The sequence below is a fragment of the Pagrus pagrus genome (assembly GCF_965226575.1).
Source record: "Pagrus pagrus genome assembly, chromosome: 19".
NCBI classification, from domain to species: Eukaryota; Metazoa; Chordata; class Actinopteri; order Spariformes; family Sparidae; genus Pagrus; species Pagrus pagrus.
In genome coordinates, this window is record NC_140203.1 from 11,413,490 (window position 1) to 11,430,054 (window position 16,565).

The 16,565-nt window shown below is 42.1% G+C and overlaps 1 protein-coding gene across 13 annotated transcripts in view; it reads right to left on the reverse strand.

Moving 5' to 3' along the window:
- Positions 1-8,398: 8,398 nt before the first annotated feature.
- Positions 8,399-16,565, reverse strand: part of znf618 (zinc finger protein 618) — a 36,691-nt gene continuing 28,524 nt past the window's right edge. For all 13 annotated transcript variants that reach the window (XM_084383004.1, XM_084383000.1, XM_084382995.1 and 10 more), the window contains 2 exons: positions 15,237-16,339; positions 8,399-14,983 (listed from right to left, as the gene is read on the reverse strand). In XM_084383004.1, coding sequence (XP_084239130.1) covers positions 14,444-14,983; positions 15,237-16,339 — 1,643 coding nt within the window. In that variant the 3' untranslated portion in view covers positions 8,399-14,443. The remainder of the gene's footprint in view (positions 14,984-15,236; positions 16,340-16,565) is intronic.

The following is a 16,565-nucleotide window of genomic DNA, read 5'->3' on the forward strand; positions in this document are numbered from 1 at the left end:
AGTGAAACAGTTTTTTGTACCAGGCTTTCAAGATGTTTATTTCTGCTGGGCTGTTATGGGGATCGACTCGCTTGTGGAGCAACCTTCAGGTGGCCATTCAAGGAACTGCAGTTTTCTGCACTTCTGGAGGTTGCCATTTGGTCTTTCTACTTATTTTTGGGGGTTTAAGCCCCACAAAAAAGCTCTGATAAGCCCACTGCATGCTTCCTACCCAGCACAAGACAGACAGATACTGTTAGCAACTAGCTCGTGAACTTATTGGAGCATTTAGCAAGTTAAAGAGGCATAAGGTCTTTGATTTCCCTCAGGAGTTGGTTAAAGGAGAGTGAATACTGAACTTACTTCAACTTACTCTCTTTTTGAGCACAAAGACTAATAGCTTTAACAGATTATGTCAAATCTGGAGTTAGCGGTTGTAAGAATGGTCGTAAAAAATTCAAGAAAAGACTTTAATTTTTGATGTCCAACTATTAGATCATTTTCAACGATCTGAAAACTTCATCAAATTACTGTGTGCACTTGCACACTGACTGCACAAGGCTGCACATGAGGCTCTTGGGGGATGAATCAAATTTGACAGCGGTGACCACAGAGCAGCGGCAACGCTGTGAAGCACGAAGGGGAGAAAAACCTCAAACATTACAGATGAAAGATATGCAGATAACAACTGTCACTGCAGTTTAACTGGTTTGAAACTTCTGCGGAGCTTGCCACGGCACAATACGATTCATCCAAACAAAACACCTGCAACATGGAGGTCAGGAGGTCATCGCATCGTGCACGGTGACCTAATATAGTGACAAACAGAAGGGAATCATCAGAGAGAGCACAGGATGTCCTGCTGGTTTGCTGTTCCGTCTGCAATATATGGGAAGCAGAAAGTAATAGTTGCAATAGGGGCAAAAATGACTCAAACTAAATCAACGGCCGTCAAGAGTTGGAGTAGCCCTACACAAGTTCAACAAAGTCAACATTCTCTCAAGCATCCTTTGTGAGCACATATCAAAGCTTCACACCTATTAAAGTTTTCTCTTTATTAATACAACCAAGCCTCGGTTGCTCAACGTCTTTGAGGTTGTGTGTTTTCGCTGGCACGCCATGTTTGCACTCATGCGAACAATCAAAGCAAAACTACAGTATGAGCTGAATGCTTATGAAGAATAGGACTCATAGAGCGGCGCCAGGGTCACGGCTCTGTACTGAACTGTGCTATGTGAACGAGCGCGCACGCTTGTGTTTACCTGTAAGAGCGGATTGCTCACAGCGGATGGAGGCGTGTTTTTACCTGAGAGCAGACGTGGAAAGACATTTTGAAACCAAAATGTGAATGTCTCAAAGAGTCTTTAGGTGACTATAACCAAGAGAAAAATGTCAGGAATGTCTAGAATGCGTTGGTAAACAACATTAACGAAGTGCAGTAGCCTTTGTAAGGAACACATATACCTTGTTCTGTTTGGGTGTGTCGTAAATAATTCGAAGAGGCTCGCGGGGTGCGTAAACAGCGCGGTTTGTGCTTGTTGTAGACACACTGTGTCGCGTAAGACGTAATGTATGTTTTACTCGGGCCGGGAAAGGAAACATAATGCGTTTAGTCAGTAAGCAGGAAAACACATGCTGCAGCATAAGTAAACAATGCATAATGCTACACTGAGATGAGCAAACAATGAGCACGTGCTGATTCGCAGTCAACAATGCAATGCCGCACCTTAATGTGTCTGGGCCAAACAATGCAAAAGCCGATTATGCAAATTGGGGTTATCGAGGGCACCGCGATGTAACAATGGCACCAAGTTGATTGAGCCGGGCTGTGTGTGTGCGTACGCTACCCATCCCCTTGGGTTTCTTTTTTCCCCACAGATGCCCTTCCCCAAAACCCCCTATCCTATGCTCTCTGTCCTGAGGCCTCATTATAGGCGCTGCTGTCAATCAGAAGGTCAAGGGTCACGGCAGAGGATCAGCTTGATCAATACCCCCCGGCCTGATCAATCAACTTGTCTTTCCGCCTCCACCAATAAGATGCCGGCTTCCGTCAAAACAAAGGAGTGAGAGGGACAAGAATGCCAGAAAGAATTAGGAGGAGTAAGAGAAAGGGAGAATGTAAACCAGCCTGCCTCGCTGAACAAATCCCAGAAGCTGCTTTTTTTTTTTTTTTCTCAGTTTAAGAATGACATTGTCAAGGACTAGGACATTGATGAGTGGTGTGCGTCATCATGATGCACCTGTAATGCCCCTGGGGTCCCTCTGTGTTTGCTCCACATCTGAGACACCTTGTGGGAGATTTAGATGTGTGGCTGCATGGTGATCAGTTCCTCATGGCAATAACACACACACATACATTTACACTGGTCATCTTTGTCTTCTTTAGTGCTTTAGTGGTAGCAATAATTTAAAAAAAGGGGGTTAATATATGTTCATCTCAAATCCCTACAGTGGAAAAAAACCCTGCTTTCTACAAAATAACTCAAACAATTAAGCTTTACGATTACAAAACGCACACTTCCATTTAATTATAAATCACCTTATTCCATACATCCAAATTACCAGACACAGGCAGTCTCTTCTCATTTCCTTTTAGCAGATGCAGAGTTAAGAAAATTGAAATGATCCATTAGCTTTGATTATCAAACAGGCTTAATAAATGGGTCATTTTTCAGTATCCTCTCAAATTAAAATTGCCCAGTGTGTATTTTCAATTGAGTGTCTGCTTCTGTGCCAAGGAATTATTTTCCCCAAGGAATCATTCCAGCCACCAAGTAGTTACAAATCATGGAAATGAGATGATGGAATATAGAATAGAAAGGCGCTGCTGATGCTAAATCATTAAAAATGTACTTTCTTTACCTCAGCTCCGGAGCGACGCCTCACATGACATTAGTTGGCGGACAGCCAAGCATAAAGAGCGAGGCGGCCTGGGCTGGTCTGTGGTAAAAGATAATTCCTTTAAAACTATGGGCAATATCCTAACAACATGGTCATGACATGCAGCGATAAAACAGATTTAAAAGGTTTGTAATACAATTTGAATGCTCTAAAATCAGGCGGGACAGTGTACGTTAACGATGATGTTGCCACTGCCAGAAGGAGGAACTCACAAAACTACTTTCACCTCACTACTCTATTAGCTCCAGATCAAATAACACAAATGCTTCAATTATGATTCATTAGAAAAGATAAAAACGTTAAACATATCAACCAACCGTATCAAAATTAAAATTAACTTTAAATTGAAATGTGAATGGACCACCAGACTCTTTATCTGCTCTATTTAAGTCCTCTATTTTACCTGATTCATTCACGTTTCGAGATTTAAAATAAAATAAATACAAACAAGACATGAAACATCAAATCATGAATCATAAAATACTGCCAGTTGAAACAATGTGGGTATTTAATACCAATTTCAAGCCTGTATGCTAAATACAAAGCTACATCTAGGAGAAAGTTAGCTTAGCTCAGCATAAAGACTTCAAGCAGGGGAATCTTCCTACCATTGCCTCTAAATGGGCGGGTGCTATGTGACTATTTCTTTGCCGGAGGCGGTGACTTTCCCTGGACTCTGCGCTGCGCTCAACCGAGAAAAAGTTTTGTAAGATAACTATCCGTGAAACTGCAAATTGTCATGTACATACTTCTGCTTTTGTACAGATAAAACAAAAGAGATATAACATGCTAATCTGTGAGCTTTGGAGCTAACTGCTTACCCCTGCTTCCAATCCGTATGCTAAGCTAGGCTAAAAGACTGCTGGTCCTAGCTTCAAATTTTAAAGACATATGAGAGTGAACCATACAATCACGAATCATAAAATCCAGCCAGTTGACACACAGCGGAAATAACAAGTAAGACAGTTAGATGAGATGTTTGATATCACATCTGTATGTCAAATATAAGGCTGGATCTTAAATGACAGCTAAGTGTAGCTTAGCTTAGCTTAGCTTAGCTTAGTTTAGCGCAAAGACTTGTAGTGGGAGGAAATAGCTGGCGTAGCTCTGACCAAACATTAAAAAAACAAAACAAAAACTGACATCTTTTTATTTTTTAGATTTGGAGCCAGGCTAGCTTCTTCCCCATACATCCAGTCTGTATGCTAAGCTAAGCTAAGCTAAAATAAGCTAAAGACTGCTGGACCTGGCCTTATATGTAATCGACACACATGAGAGTGGTATCAATCCTCTCGTTTAACTCTCGACATGTTAAATGTTTTACTCTAGTGAGCTGTCAACACAGCCCGAGGGACGTGTCTAACAACTCATTTTCAGGGAAAGAAGTTTGAAAAGGTGCAGCAGATGGTGAACTGATCGAGCAGCTGAAAACTGTGCAGACGCTACATAGGAGAGACAAACCAGGGGAGCAAAAAAGAAAATTAAAAAAAAAACAGCAGCAGAAGGAACAGATTGTATAATAAGCCAAGACAGAGGAGTTGATTACTTTCAACTTGTGACATTTTGTAATAATTTCCCAGCCAAATAACACAATTTCACTGCTATGTGCAATGTTACTTGTCAAGCCTTCGGTTCTCTTGGTGCGAAGTAATTGTCGAATACAGAAATTATGTAGAGGAAAAAAAATACTTAACAAAAGGCAGAGTCGGGTCGGTAACAGAAACAGTGATATGCCCTGGCAAACAACGGTGTTTGTAAAGACCAGCGTCAGCAGTCCTGACTGTGGCAGTTTAACGAAAGGGCAATTACGTTTTTTGCACATAAGAAATAGGCCTGTTTCACTGAACCCCAGAATAAATGGGCTTCATGTAAACGTCTAAAATTCAGGTTTGGATATGTGTCCTCCTCTTGTCATTGTCTTCAGCTGTCTGAAATTGCATGGTGAGGGCTGGATGTGCTCCCCAGATCATGACGACGATGAATAAATAATAACGGTGAGATCAGGGGGACATCACTGAAGGGCTATTTATATCCACAGAGCAAATTTAACCTTGACCTCCTTTTTCACAGTGACCACACTTGCCTTTCTCAAGCCAAGAGTCAAACATCATATTTTCACACTTCTGCGTCATCTCATAACTCTGACTTAGATATGAAATATTCAAATGCTGCTCTGCCTACTGTAATGGCCAGTGAAATTCCTCATCGCGAGCCTCGCAGACTGTGTGCTCTTTGTTTCAGGGAGGATGTTGCCGGCACCTGTGAGCTGGAACATGTGAGGTGTGCAAAAAACACCTGGACAATCATCATGTGTGTGAGCGAAGGCGTCATTGTATGCTTTACATCATGTTGTATCATAGGTGGCTTTGGGCAGAGCCAGGTACTCTGAGAGGTGCATGAGAGGTAAAGTCAATCTTTTAGGCCTACTGTGGGAACAGATTTTAATCTGAGTCAGTGTATGATGTGCGTGTGTGCGTACATATGCGCAGGTGTGCAGAAGGAGCAGAGGCAGGCGAACAGACAGGCACACCGGGTGCCTGTGAGGTCAGGGGCTAGGTGGAGTGTTAGCGGGAACGACACCTGACAGCAACTGGGAGGATGCGCCTTGGCAGTTCTGTACATTCATGTCACTACTGATAAAAGTCAGCACCTGCTGAGCAGGAGAAACTACAGTGCCGGTGCCACCGGGTCCTCCATACAGGACAGGGAGAGGAGGATGTGAACACTTCCTTCCGCCTGTCCTTCCGTGTCCCTACAGTGCTCACTGAGCAGACAAGTCGGGACAGCTGTGATGGCCATTGGTTGGGCAGGGGTGAAGGTGCCAACCTTGTCAATGCCAGAGGTGGGAGCAAGGCTACATGGCACCGCCCAATTTGGGCTTGGAAAAGGAAACCTGGATGCCTCTCTTTTGGTTGTGTAACAGCCAAGGGCAGAGGGAAGTCTGCAGAACTTTCTCAGTTACTGTAAATGTAGCTGGACGGCGACATGTGTCTTACTGGGAAAAGCAAAAACAATCAGCTATAGGATCTGAATCCTTTTTGAATGGGTCGGCATGAGAAAAAAACAGTTGACGTGTAACGGTGCAGATGGTGAACCTGAAGGGAGGTGAACTGCGTAGGTGTATAGTAGCTCATTGATTTATGGCAATCAACTTGACTCTGTGTCTGTTTTTTTGCAGTCAGAGAATTTCATTAGGTGCACTTGATTCCTCTCTGTCCAAAAACACACAAATCCTCCAGATCAAAAAGCTCAAGTGTGAGGTGACCCAGTAGCTCAGTTGGTAAAGCATGCAGTCTGTGTACAGAGGCTGTGTCCTCACCTGAGCGAGCCAGGGTTCAAAGCTAACTCGTGCCCCTTTGCTGCATGTCATGCCCCCTTTCTCTCATACTGTAGTCCCTATTCAGCAGTGCTTTCCAAAATGCCTGAAAAAAACATCCCAAATTAGCTCAAACTTATCTCCCTTCTTTCATTTTTGAGGTGGAGTTGGATGACTGTCTAACTGTAGTAAATTTATTGAATAACCTCATAAACACGAGCATTAAAAGCAAATCATTGTATGGGCTTCTGTCTTGGTCTTACCTGGGTTACCTGGAGCTCGACAGCATGTCTGTGTTTAAACGCTACGTCAGTGCAATATAATGCAATCATAAATTACCTAATGTCTGATTTTTGGTCCTCAATCTACGTTCACTTCTGTAGTGTCGCTATTATTTCTATTATTCTGTAGTGGTGCACTTACTGTGTACACACTGTAGCTGATAAAAAGCCAGATACTGCCACCTAGTGGTCAGATACGAGTACACAGAGGGAACCCCCCTTTATATTCAGCTGCTGCTGCATTTCTCACTCTTCCAATGCAGCCAAAGGCCCAAAATCATAATTTTAAAACTTGAACAATGTCTTCCAGTACAAAGAAACAGCTGCATGTTTTCTGCTTCCAGACTCTTCAGTCCCACACACTCCTCCTTACTTTCCTTGAGAAAAGAGCTGATCTGCAACTTTTCCTTGAAACGGAAGCAATTGGCGGCTTGTTTTCCCCACATTTTGCTTTTCTAAATTAGCCCACCAAAAAAAAAAAACCAGGGGCCGGCCAACACGCAAACACTCTGTGCCGTAAGCAAAAACAAACTTAGCATGTCACTGTAGTAATAGCCTGTGGAAAAACGTCACCTTCAGCAGTGGGGTGTGGAGGAAGGGAAGAGGTCGTATTGTGTGTGTGTGTGTGTGTGTGTGTGTGTGTGTGTGTGTGTGTGTGTGTGTGTGTGTGTGTGTGTGTGTGTGTGAGGGGGTTGTTGTTGGTGGTGGTGGTGGTGGGGCAAACTTGGACGCATGTGCTGCAAATTAGGCTTTGGTAGGCAGCCCCTGTGCTTAGGAGCAGCGGAGGAGACAAGAGTGCGGGTGTTTTCTGCATGGCTGCAGACTGCTGCACCTTGGGGGCCGACTGACCCGGGTGCGAAAGGAGGGGAGAAAGACAGACAGCAGGCTGTGATGAACACTTGCTCGCTCTTTCCCCTCTTTTCTGTCTCACTCCCTCGCTCTTTTGCCCTATCCGTAGCCCCTGGGGAACCCTTGCACGCACCTCTGAGCAGCCTCTGTGTAGCCGCTGCCCATGTGCGAGTCTTCAATCGCTCTGCCCTTATATAGGGCCTCTTTCCCCCTCTACATGTGTTTGAGGCCCTCCGTCTCTCCCTCTCAGCCACTGTGGAAAGCTCTGCCTCATTTCTCTGGGGGTGGGAGTCCTCATTCATACTGAAAATAAGCAACCAGCCTCGTTTCTACAGGAAGACAGTCAAATATTTCCCAGGCTCTCTTGATTCATAAATTCAGACAGTGTAGTAAAAAATACCCAAAAGTCATGTTTGAGTAAAAGTAAAGAAATGGTGTTTGAATATTACTTTGGTACAACTGAGTAAAAGTCTTAAAGTATCTGGTATTACATGTACTTAAGTATTTAAAGTAACTTTCTGGCAATAACTGTACTTAAGTATTGAAAGTGCAACATTCATTAACATGTATGTACAAACTGTATACTCAGTGTTGACTTGGTGTTATTGATCAGGCCAATTATCAGATCTGATATTCAGCATTTTTCTGATTATCAGAATCTTTTGGGGGTTTTTTTTAAGTCCGACTGAAGATAAATTAATTCAAAAATGTTCTGCTTTGGCTCTGATGCAGCGTGCAAAGTAACTAGTAACTAAAATGAGCAAATAAGTAGTAGAGTAAAAAGTACAATAGTTGTAGTGGAGTGGTACAGTACTTGAGCAAATGTACTTAGTTACATTCCATCACTGACTTCAGAGGCAGGTTTTCTAAATGTTTTTTTTCTCCCTTCGACTTAAAAATAAACTTTTTTCCATCTTTCATCTGAAATTAGGGCAAAGGGAGTTTCAGTCTAACCCTTGAGCACTACTCAGCAGGGATAAAACTGTACTTTACAGCATTAAAATACTTCCCCGGTCGCTCTCAGTCCTCCTCACACACATCCACAGACAGCAATCAAACACCACAGTTTGACAGATTTGGAGTTTATTCACACATCACATACTACAGTGGGTAATGTATTCAAGAAACATTGAACAGCGCTGCCACATATGACACAGGAAAAAAAACAAACCAAAAAAAAAAAAAAAAAAGACACTGAACCCTTTCTTTGCCATTATATAAAAATAGTGTTGCTACAAAAGTATAAATTAGGCTTACTAATAAGACAACTCAGATCTGAAGCTACACAGGAATCTGCTGCCAAAGTGCGATAAAAAAGAATAGAATCAAACACGTTTTTTTTTTTTTTTGCATTTTAGCAGAGTATAAAAGGAAGTAATGCCTGTAAAATAGGATGAAAGCAACACTAGTTTCTTAACCTGAATTGATAATACAGACTATAATCCATAGTTAAAACAGAACAGAGCTCCATGTTAGCATTCTTATACCATATTTTACAATTATTATCTGAATAAGTTAAAATCCTGAAACAAAATAAAACTTACAGCTGAGTTCAATTTTCTAATACCAGTATCTAAGTTGAGTTTTCTATTATATCAAAACCTTTTGAAATGCTACTGTAGAAAATAGAGGTATAATGTTATTGGTGTTCCCTACTGTATCTCTGAAATGAAGGCTCCCCCTTGTGGCATAAAAACAGCAGTTCTCTTGTATTTACATAATACATCCTCTGAAAATGGATGATGTCAACCCATAAACACCAACCCATGATCAGCATCGCTACTCCCACCTCGAAAGGTTCAGACTCAGTCCAGGTTGCTCATCTGACTCTTGATAGAGTGTCTTAAGGTAACGTCTACTCGTAAGCCAGTGTTTGTCAACAGATGCAAGTGAATCATGTTGGCTCTAACTTTATATATCAGTACTCTTATTAAAAGCATGCATATCTTAGATATAATTCTCATTTAAATCAACAAAAAGAATGCTATTTCTATGTAAAATCAAGTTGACATCATTACGTCAACAATGGCATTTTGTCCCAGAGCGTATTCTAGTTAAAATACTTATTTAAAAACTGTAAGAAAAATCCCTTCATCAGTTTCAGTCGGGGATCGCCTCTAAAACCACATAACCAATGTACAGTAATTTGACTATATCTTGATCAAAGCTAACTGTTGTATGCTCAGCTCATTTCCCAATTTTTTTTAAATTACAACATTACCTTCTGAGTACTGAGGTAAAACATTAGATTGGTGCTTAGAAAATTAAATTTAAAATATATTTTACAGCAATTTCTTTTCTTTTCTGGTTACCAAAATATAAATGTGTGACATAAATCAGTTTGAAACAGCAGTATACATATTGATTTCAGGAATGCAAATCATCACAATGCAAAAAAAAAAAAACGTCTGTCTTGCTTACACTGAGTCAAGTCACTCTCCCCAAGTCTTACAGAGGGAAAACAGACAAACTATTAAAACAGTTGGATAACAAAACGAACCCAAACAAAATAAATCCTTTCAAGAACGTTAATGAAAAAAAGAACCCAATACATTATAACTTAACACCCTCTGAAAATGTTAAATTTGCGGATTTCCACCTGGCTGCATGACTTACAGGTGTATTGAAAGACCCCATGACATCACTGTTGGGTGTGGATACAGGTACAACGAAGCACAACTGCTCTGTTGCACCACACCCAGCAGTCTGAGAGGGCAGCAGCTGTGCTTTTCAGCCTGGTGTTAAGCTACTCTTCAAGGAGAGAAAAGCGTGTACGAAAAAGTCAAAGCTGGAGGTTACTGGAGGTAAGGAGTCTATTACAACACGTTATACAGTTTGCAATGCAGAGCCATTCACTTTTAACTGACGGAGACAATTAACGCTTTGAAAATAAAAGTTGACTCGACTGCGTTCAGGTAGACTTAAAAAGATTCTCATCCTAGTGAGACCATGACACTTGAGACCATTCACTGAGATGCCCTATAATTTCCCACGTGCAGTTTACTGTCTTCTTACTTCCTGTGTCCTTGCAACCTTAAAAAAGGTACAGTCACATTAGCCTCGTGTTAAAGGTGCAATGTGTAAGGTACGGCCAACATTATAGTTAGATTCATAAAATGAACTTACAATAGCAACAGACTTTGAAGAAATGTTTATGTTTAGTATGTATTGTGCTGCAGAGATGTCTACTAGAGTTAGCATGCTAACCAGCTAGCCCCATCACCACCTCAAAAGGTTATAGTCTGGTAGTATAGCCCAATGTAGTTTCAGCTGGGAGATGTATGCGGCAAGTTTGCTCTGTTCACAAGCTCTCTTAGCTTTTTTTAGTCTAATTAGTCTGATTAATAAACAAAATAGACTCACAAAATGTGAAGAAAGCACGTTTCCTTTCAACACCTATTTTTTTCTTGTTTAACAGAACATACAACCGTACAACAAGCTGCACAGCTTACAGAGCTAACTAGTTGGGACGGTTGTTTCAGGCAAAAATGCTATCCAATAGTCAACAGAACTATTTGGCAATTATTCCATTATTCAAAGATCGACTGTTTGTATGTACTGTAGCATATATACTGACCTCGTGTGGAAAAGGCAGCGCTACACACGCTTTACCAGAGCCTGGTAATAATAAAACGATTCTACAAGGCCTATAACGACGCAATACCTGGTAGTACCGTGTTATTACCAGCCGAAGACAAAGGAAAAACAATGGACAACCAGGGCTAAACGAACCATTAGAATTTTTCCAATTAAACGATTATTTGAATATTCCATAATCATGACACATCCATACTGCTAGTTAACAGCAAAGAGTGTAGTGAGCAGCAGCTGGTTATCTGGTGATATGCTGCCCCGTTTGCTTGGAGCAACATTTGACAGGTGGGCCGATCTTTACAAACTGCACCTTTAAACTACATTGCCACAGGGCTACAACAGTGAGATCTACATTTCCAAGTACAGTTCAATCAGTGTTCCTGTAGGTTATCCAGGCAAATCTGTGAGGTCAAAGTTGAACAATAGGTGAACTCTGACCCATGAAAATCACACTGAAACATACAGGCTTCGGTAGAGATTAATCAGAGACGGAGTGAATGTGGGTCGGGCAGAAGTCTAATGTGACCGTACCTTAACTTGTACTGGGGGTTAAAGCTGGAAAACATGGCATAAAGAGATAGAAATGGTTTGTTAGACTGTTGATAGTGGGATTAGGTATTTCAATTATAACTGTTGGTGTTTGATATTTGAATACGGAGTAGATGATGCAGCCTCTGGCAAAAAATGAAAACTGATAGTTCTGGCCAAGCAGGTAGAGACATTCCCTGTTGTTTCATGTGTATTGTACTGCACCATTTAGGATCAAAAGACAATATATATTTAAACTGCATCACAAATATTACAATAAAAGAAATACAAATGAGAGTCTCATACCACATTATGAGTAATAGTATATCTACCTGCTCTGGCATGACCCTGCTAATGTGGTTTGTAATCTACTACTGAGTCTATTCAGTATAAGTTTATACAGTGGAACTTGTGCTTGGGTGTGTTATTGTTAAATTATTCCTGACTTGTTATAGAAAACAAGGGGTGATTCCAAAAAGCATATGTGTTCAACTCAACCTTTCTAAAAAAAGTGGGAACTTTGGAATAAAGCTACTTGTCAAATAACACAGTTTTCCATGACATTAAACAGTCCACTAGAGGACAGTGTTTCCGACCATCAGCCATAAGTCCCTTTGAGTCTATTTGAGTGAGAGAGAAAAGAAAGAAAAAAACTACAAGCTTTAGAAAAAGATGGTGAAAAGAAGGCCATTTAACAGCAAAGAAAGGCATGATGTTGGTTCTTTCTGTAGGGTTTAAGGTGGTCGCATGAAAGAGACTTAAGGCCCAAAAACAGAGATGACAAACTAGTACTTGACTAATTAGTACCAAAGGCAACAAACAAATTTACAGTATAACTTCCATTCATCCAAGTCATTTGAGGAGGTATCAGCTTGAGTAAATGTATAGTAGAATTCATAAAAAAATAAATAACTTGACTTCATTAGTATGCATGTATGTGTCGACTTTAGTGAATGTACTGGCAGAATTCGCTTCATCCTGAAAAAAATAAACCCTCAGTGATCCATTTTTTTTTCTTTTTTCTTTCGTTTGTTGCAAATGGCACTAACTGTGCTCGGGGTGGAACGTTTCACAAAAGTCACGGTTCAGCACATACCTCGGCATTGAGGTCACAGTTTGGTGTGTGTTTCGGTACAGTGAGGAGAAAAGTGGCGGTGCCTGCGCGGGTGCACTCATTCCTGAGAAAATCCCGTTGATTTCACAAACAGAAAATAATTTATTATCAATAATTAAGTGTAGAAGCGTCATGGGAACAGTCATTTTGTAGCAGAGAGAGTTGGAAACTATGCCCTAAGATAAAGCTTATTGCCTTGAAAATGGAAATTTGTAGCTTACACAAGGAAGACAATGGTTATATTAGAATGATAAATGAGGAAAGAAGAATAAATAAAATAATAATAACTTTCCTATGAACGAGTCTTTACTAAATAAGCTCTAAAAAAAAATAATACACACACATACACACACACTCTTAGTGGGCAACCACACAAGGATTTATGCAATATGAATTAAATCCTTGCCTATGAGCTTACCAAACTGATGGCTAATAACATTACTGCTGCTTATCTGAGGGCAACTTATAGCCGACTGTAGGTGTCTCCTTTCACAGAGCTGACTGATGTGACTTTCCTGAATTACCAGCACTGGAAACTAGCAGACAAAATGGCCTCTAGATTTCATTATTGTGTTGTTACTGACCTACAAGCTGGGTTGTACCATCAGGTATTAAAGGATAACGCAGGATGTATTTATCCAGCATGTTGTTTAATTTCCTGGTGGTGCAATCCAGCTGTGGTATAGTAAGGCTGAATGAAATCGAGGATACTAGATATGAGGCTGTCCTCTTTGTATGTGGAAGGAAAAACAAATTTGTTAACAAAGCTCAACCAAAAGCTTGATTTTTTTTTTTCTCTCCCCAAATGAACCTCATGATACTGGCCCTTCTGTGCAAGTCTAACCATTTGACTTGCATTTCTAGCATCGAGACCCATTGAGTTACATTTGGAAAGATAAACCATTGGATGACCTTTTTTTTCCACAAATTTTAACATAAACAAAGAGGAAAGCATCGTATCGTCATTAATGTTTCATCAGCTGTTTTTCACCCTTTTAAATGAAATATGCATGCAGCTCAGTGCAAGCAAATGATCCACAGCTACACTTTTTTTTAGGCCACTGAAGCAGCCGTCGATTTGGCTGCAATGATTTTACGCTCAGTTAACCTGACTGTCTCCTGTGGCTGATTATGCTGCAAAATATAAATTTCAGCTATGCAGGAAAGCAAATCATAAACCTACTACACTTAATTGTCAGAGGTGCAATGGCAGTGAGGATTCACCACTTGAATTTCTTGTCACACACCAATGGAAGTGATCAACTTCCGACATACTGTACATGCTACTGACTGCTTTAACAGCCACCTGTTTCATGTTACTTCTAATTTGTTCCTGTATAATAACAATTAAGTGAAATGAAATCTTTCTCTCGGACATCTTGGATAATCTAGTGGGATTCTTTTCAGAGGTCTGTGACAGTAGTTTCAAGCAGTGAAAGCTGACTTTACCTGAAAATGTTGCCGTCCAGTGAGAATAACAGCATTGTAGCCTTTGAGCAGTTTAGTCATTAGGCTGGATTAATTCAAATCACTGGCCGTGATAAGACTGAGACTCGTCCTGTTTAAGTGTGCAGCCCATACCGAGGGTGGCGTACCAAACAGGACAATCTTTTGAGAGTTACCGTTCCACCCCTACATGTTGTCCACAGTACTTTACAACAGTCCTTTCTCTGTATAAAATATGTAATAAGCCGTATTGTTTTATGGGTGTTTGCAACCTGTACAATGTGAGTTTCCTGTAAATATTTGTCTTGAGAAGTATTTAATGTCCATACACATTTAAGTTTACAGTTGGTCTAAACCTACAGTATATAAATAATAGTCTTAAGTCATTGGTTGGAGGTGAAGGTTTGGTTGGTTAGGGTTGATTAGGTTTCTCTCCTAGCCCATGTTGGCGCGAAGGAAAATGAGTTTGTTCATCTCCTCAGCGGTGACCTGCTGCTTCCTCTTCATAGCCAGGCTCTGCTCACACACAGTCACACACTCGCTGCGTATGCCCACAGCAGGCACAGCGAGCAGCCACAGTGCCAGGCGAGCGAGCTTGGGAAACTTATCGCTCACTGCTGAGCTCCAGTACTGGAAGAGGTCAGGTGTGCCTTGAAGAAGAGGCTCAGCCAAGTACTGAAAAATCTCTTGTCTGACTTGGCTCTGACTGTCGTCGTTACCTGACACTGTGTTGGTCCCCCTTGAGGTGCTGCCGTTGTTTCCCCCTCCCTCTATGCGGCTTATTTTAGGGGTTGGTGGGCCGTCGGTGTCCCGGTCGTCGCCACCTGAACCTCCACCACCAGTCATGCCTCCATCCCTGGAGTCGGCGGCCATTTCGCATGCACGAGAGATTATGTCTTCATGCTGGTAGGCTGGCACTGAACGCAGCTTGAGCTGTGGGTCCAGGACCATGGCTACCTGGTGGGCTCGTTCAACCTACAAACAAGAACATTGCAATGACTGTCACTTCTTCCTAAAACCATGCATCCATCGCATATCAAATATCTCTTAACTGGGCTGGGTATTGAACTACAATACCTGTGACCAACTGTCAGGTATTGAAAATTGGCATCAAATGTTCAATTGTTTGTTTTGAACAAACAATTGAATCCTATTTCAATTGATCCTATGACTCTGACAGCTAAATGTTCATTTAAATAACTTAATAAAAGCTGTACCAGCTCAGTACCTTGAAGTTTTCCTTGAGTGCTTCAAGGAAGTAGTGGCAGAGTTTGCTAGCCGTGCCGGTTCCAGCCTCTCCAGCTTTGGACGTGAAGAACTTCTCTAAGCGTAGGTAGACTGGCAGCACCTGCTGTAAGGTTGGTCTCCTCTGGCTGCTCAGCTCCAGCGCTGCCAGGCGTAGAGGTGCCAGCAGACAAGCCAGCGTCCCCAGCAGATGCTTGTTGAGACCCTGGAGGACTGGAGCTGTGGACTTGCTGCGTCCATAGGCCTCACAAATCTGTTCAAAGTGGGCATGGACCTGCAGAAGAGATTCAGCCATACGATCCCAGCATGGAGGGGTGGGGCATTGTGCAGCGCTGCCCTGTGTACCTTCCTCGGTTGTGCTTGCGGACGTGTTGGTACACTGGTCCTCACGAAGTGCCAGCGTTGAGGAGGAGGCGATTTCCCTGCATGTTGAGAGAAGCTCAGCCAACTCATGAAGACCTCGTGCTTGGAGGCTGCGCTTCCCAAGAACTGCCTGGACAACTGCACCGAGTGAACACCCTGCGCATCGCAAGCATATCCTGCCCCGGCCGGCGCCACCACCGAGAGGTGATCCTGAAAATCCTGCTGCCCAAACTCTGGGCTCTGAGACATACACAGTGCGGATGTCTGACATCACAAACTCAGACAGCACATTCTGCACCCAGTGGTGAATCTGCTCAGGCCCTTCCCTCAGCTCCGCCTCCCTCACACCAAGCACGTAGCGCTTCAGTCTCGAGCCCTCCACCTGGTAGGCTGTTAGAACGTAGCAAGCATCTGGGCCTGCTGACTGGGAGTGGCAGGTGACGGCGATGCCAAGTGAAGCATTGGAGCCCAGAGCGCACGTGACTTTGACTTTGACTTGGTTGTACATGCGGGGCAGCTGGCGCATTGCCAAGGCACTCATGTTGCCAAAAGCATCGCGGGTGGAGTAGGCTCCGTGACGAGCACCGGTATCCACTAGGGTCTGTGCCAACTTCAGGAAGTCCTTGCTGTTGAGCACATTTAGCATGCTCAGATCTGAACACATTACCCGTAAGAGGCGCTCAGCCACCTGCTGTCGCTCCTTCTCAGGTAGTCCATTACTCTCTGCCAGCACAGACAGCAGATGGATGGGTAGGAAGGCAGAGCAAAACATAAAGATAATTAGTGTTAATGTTTTTTTAATTTGACATATTGGTGGAAAACACACAGTATCTAAGAAGGAAAATGGAAATAAGGAATCATAGAGATGTCTACAGATCAGACTTTGAATTTAAGGAAAAATCATCGGCTATGTAGAATATTTTTCCATTTGAACTATTATCTAATGCAG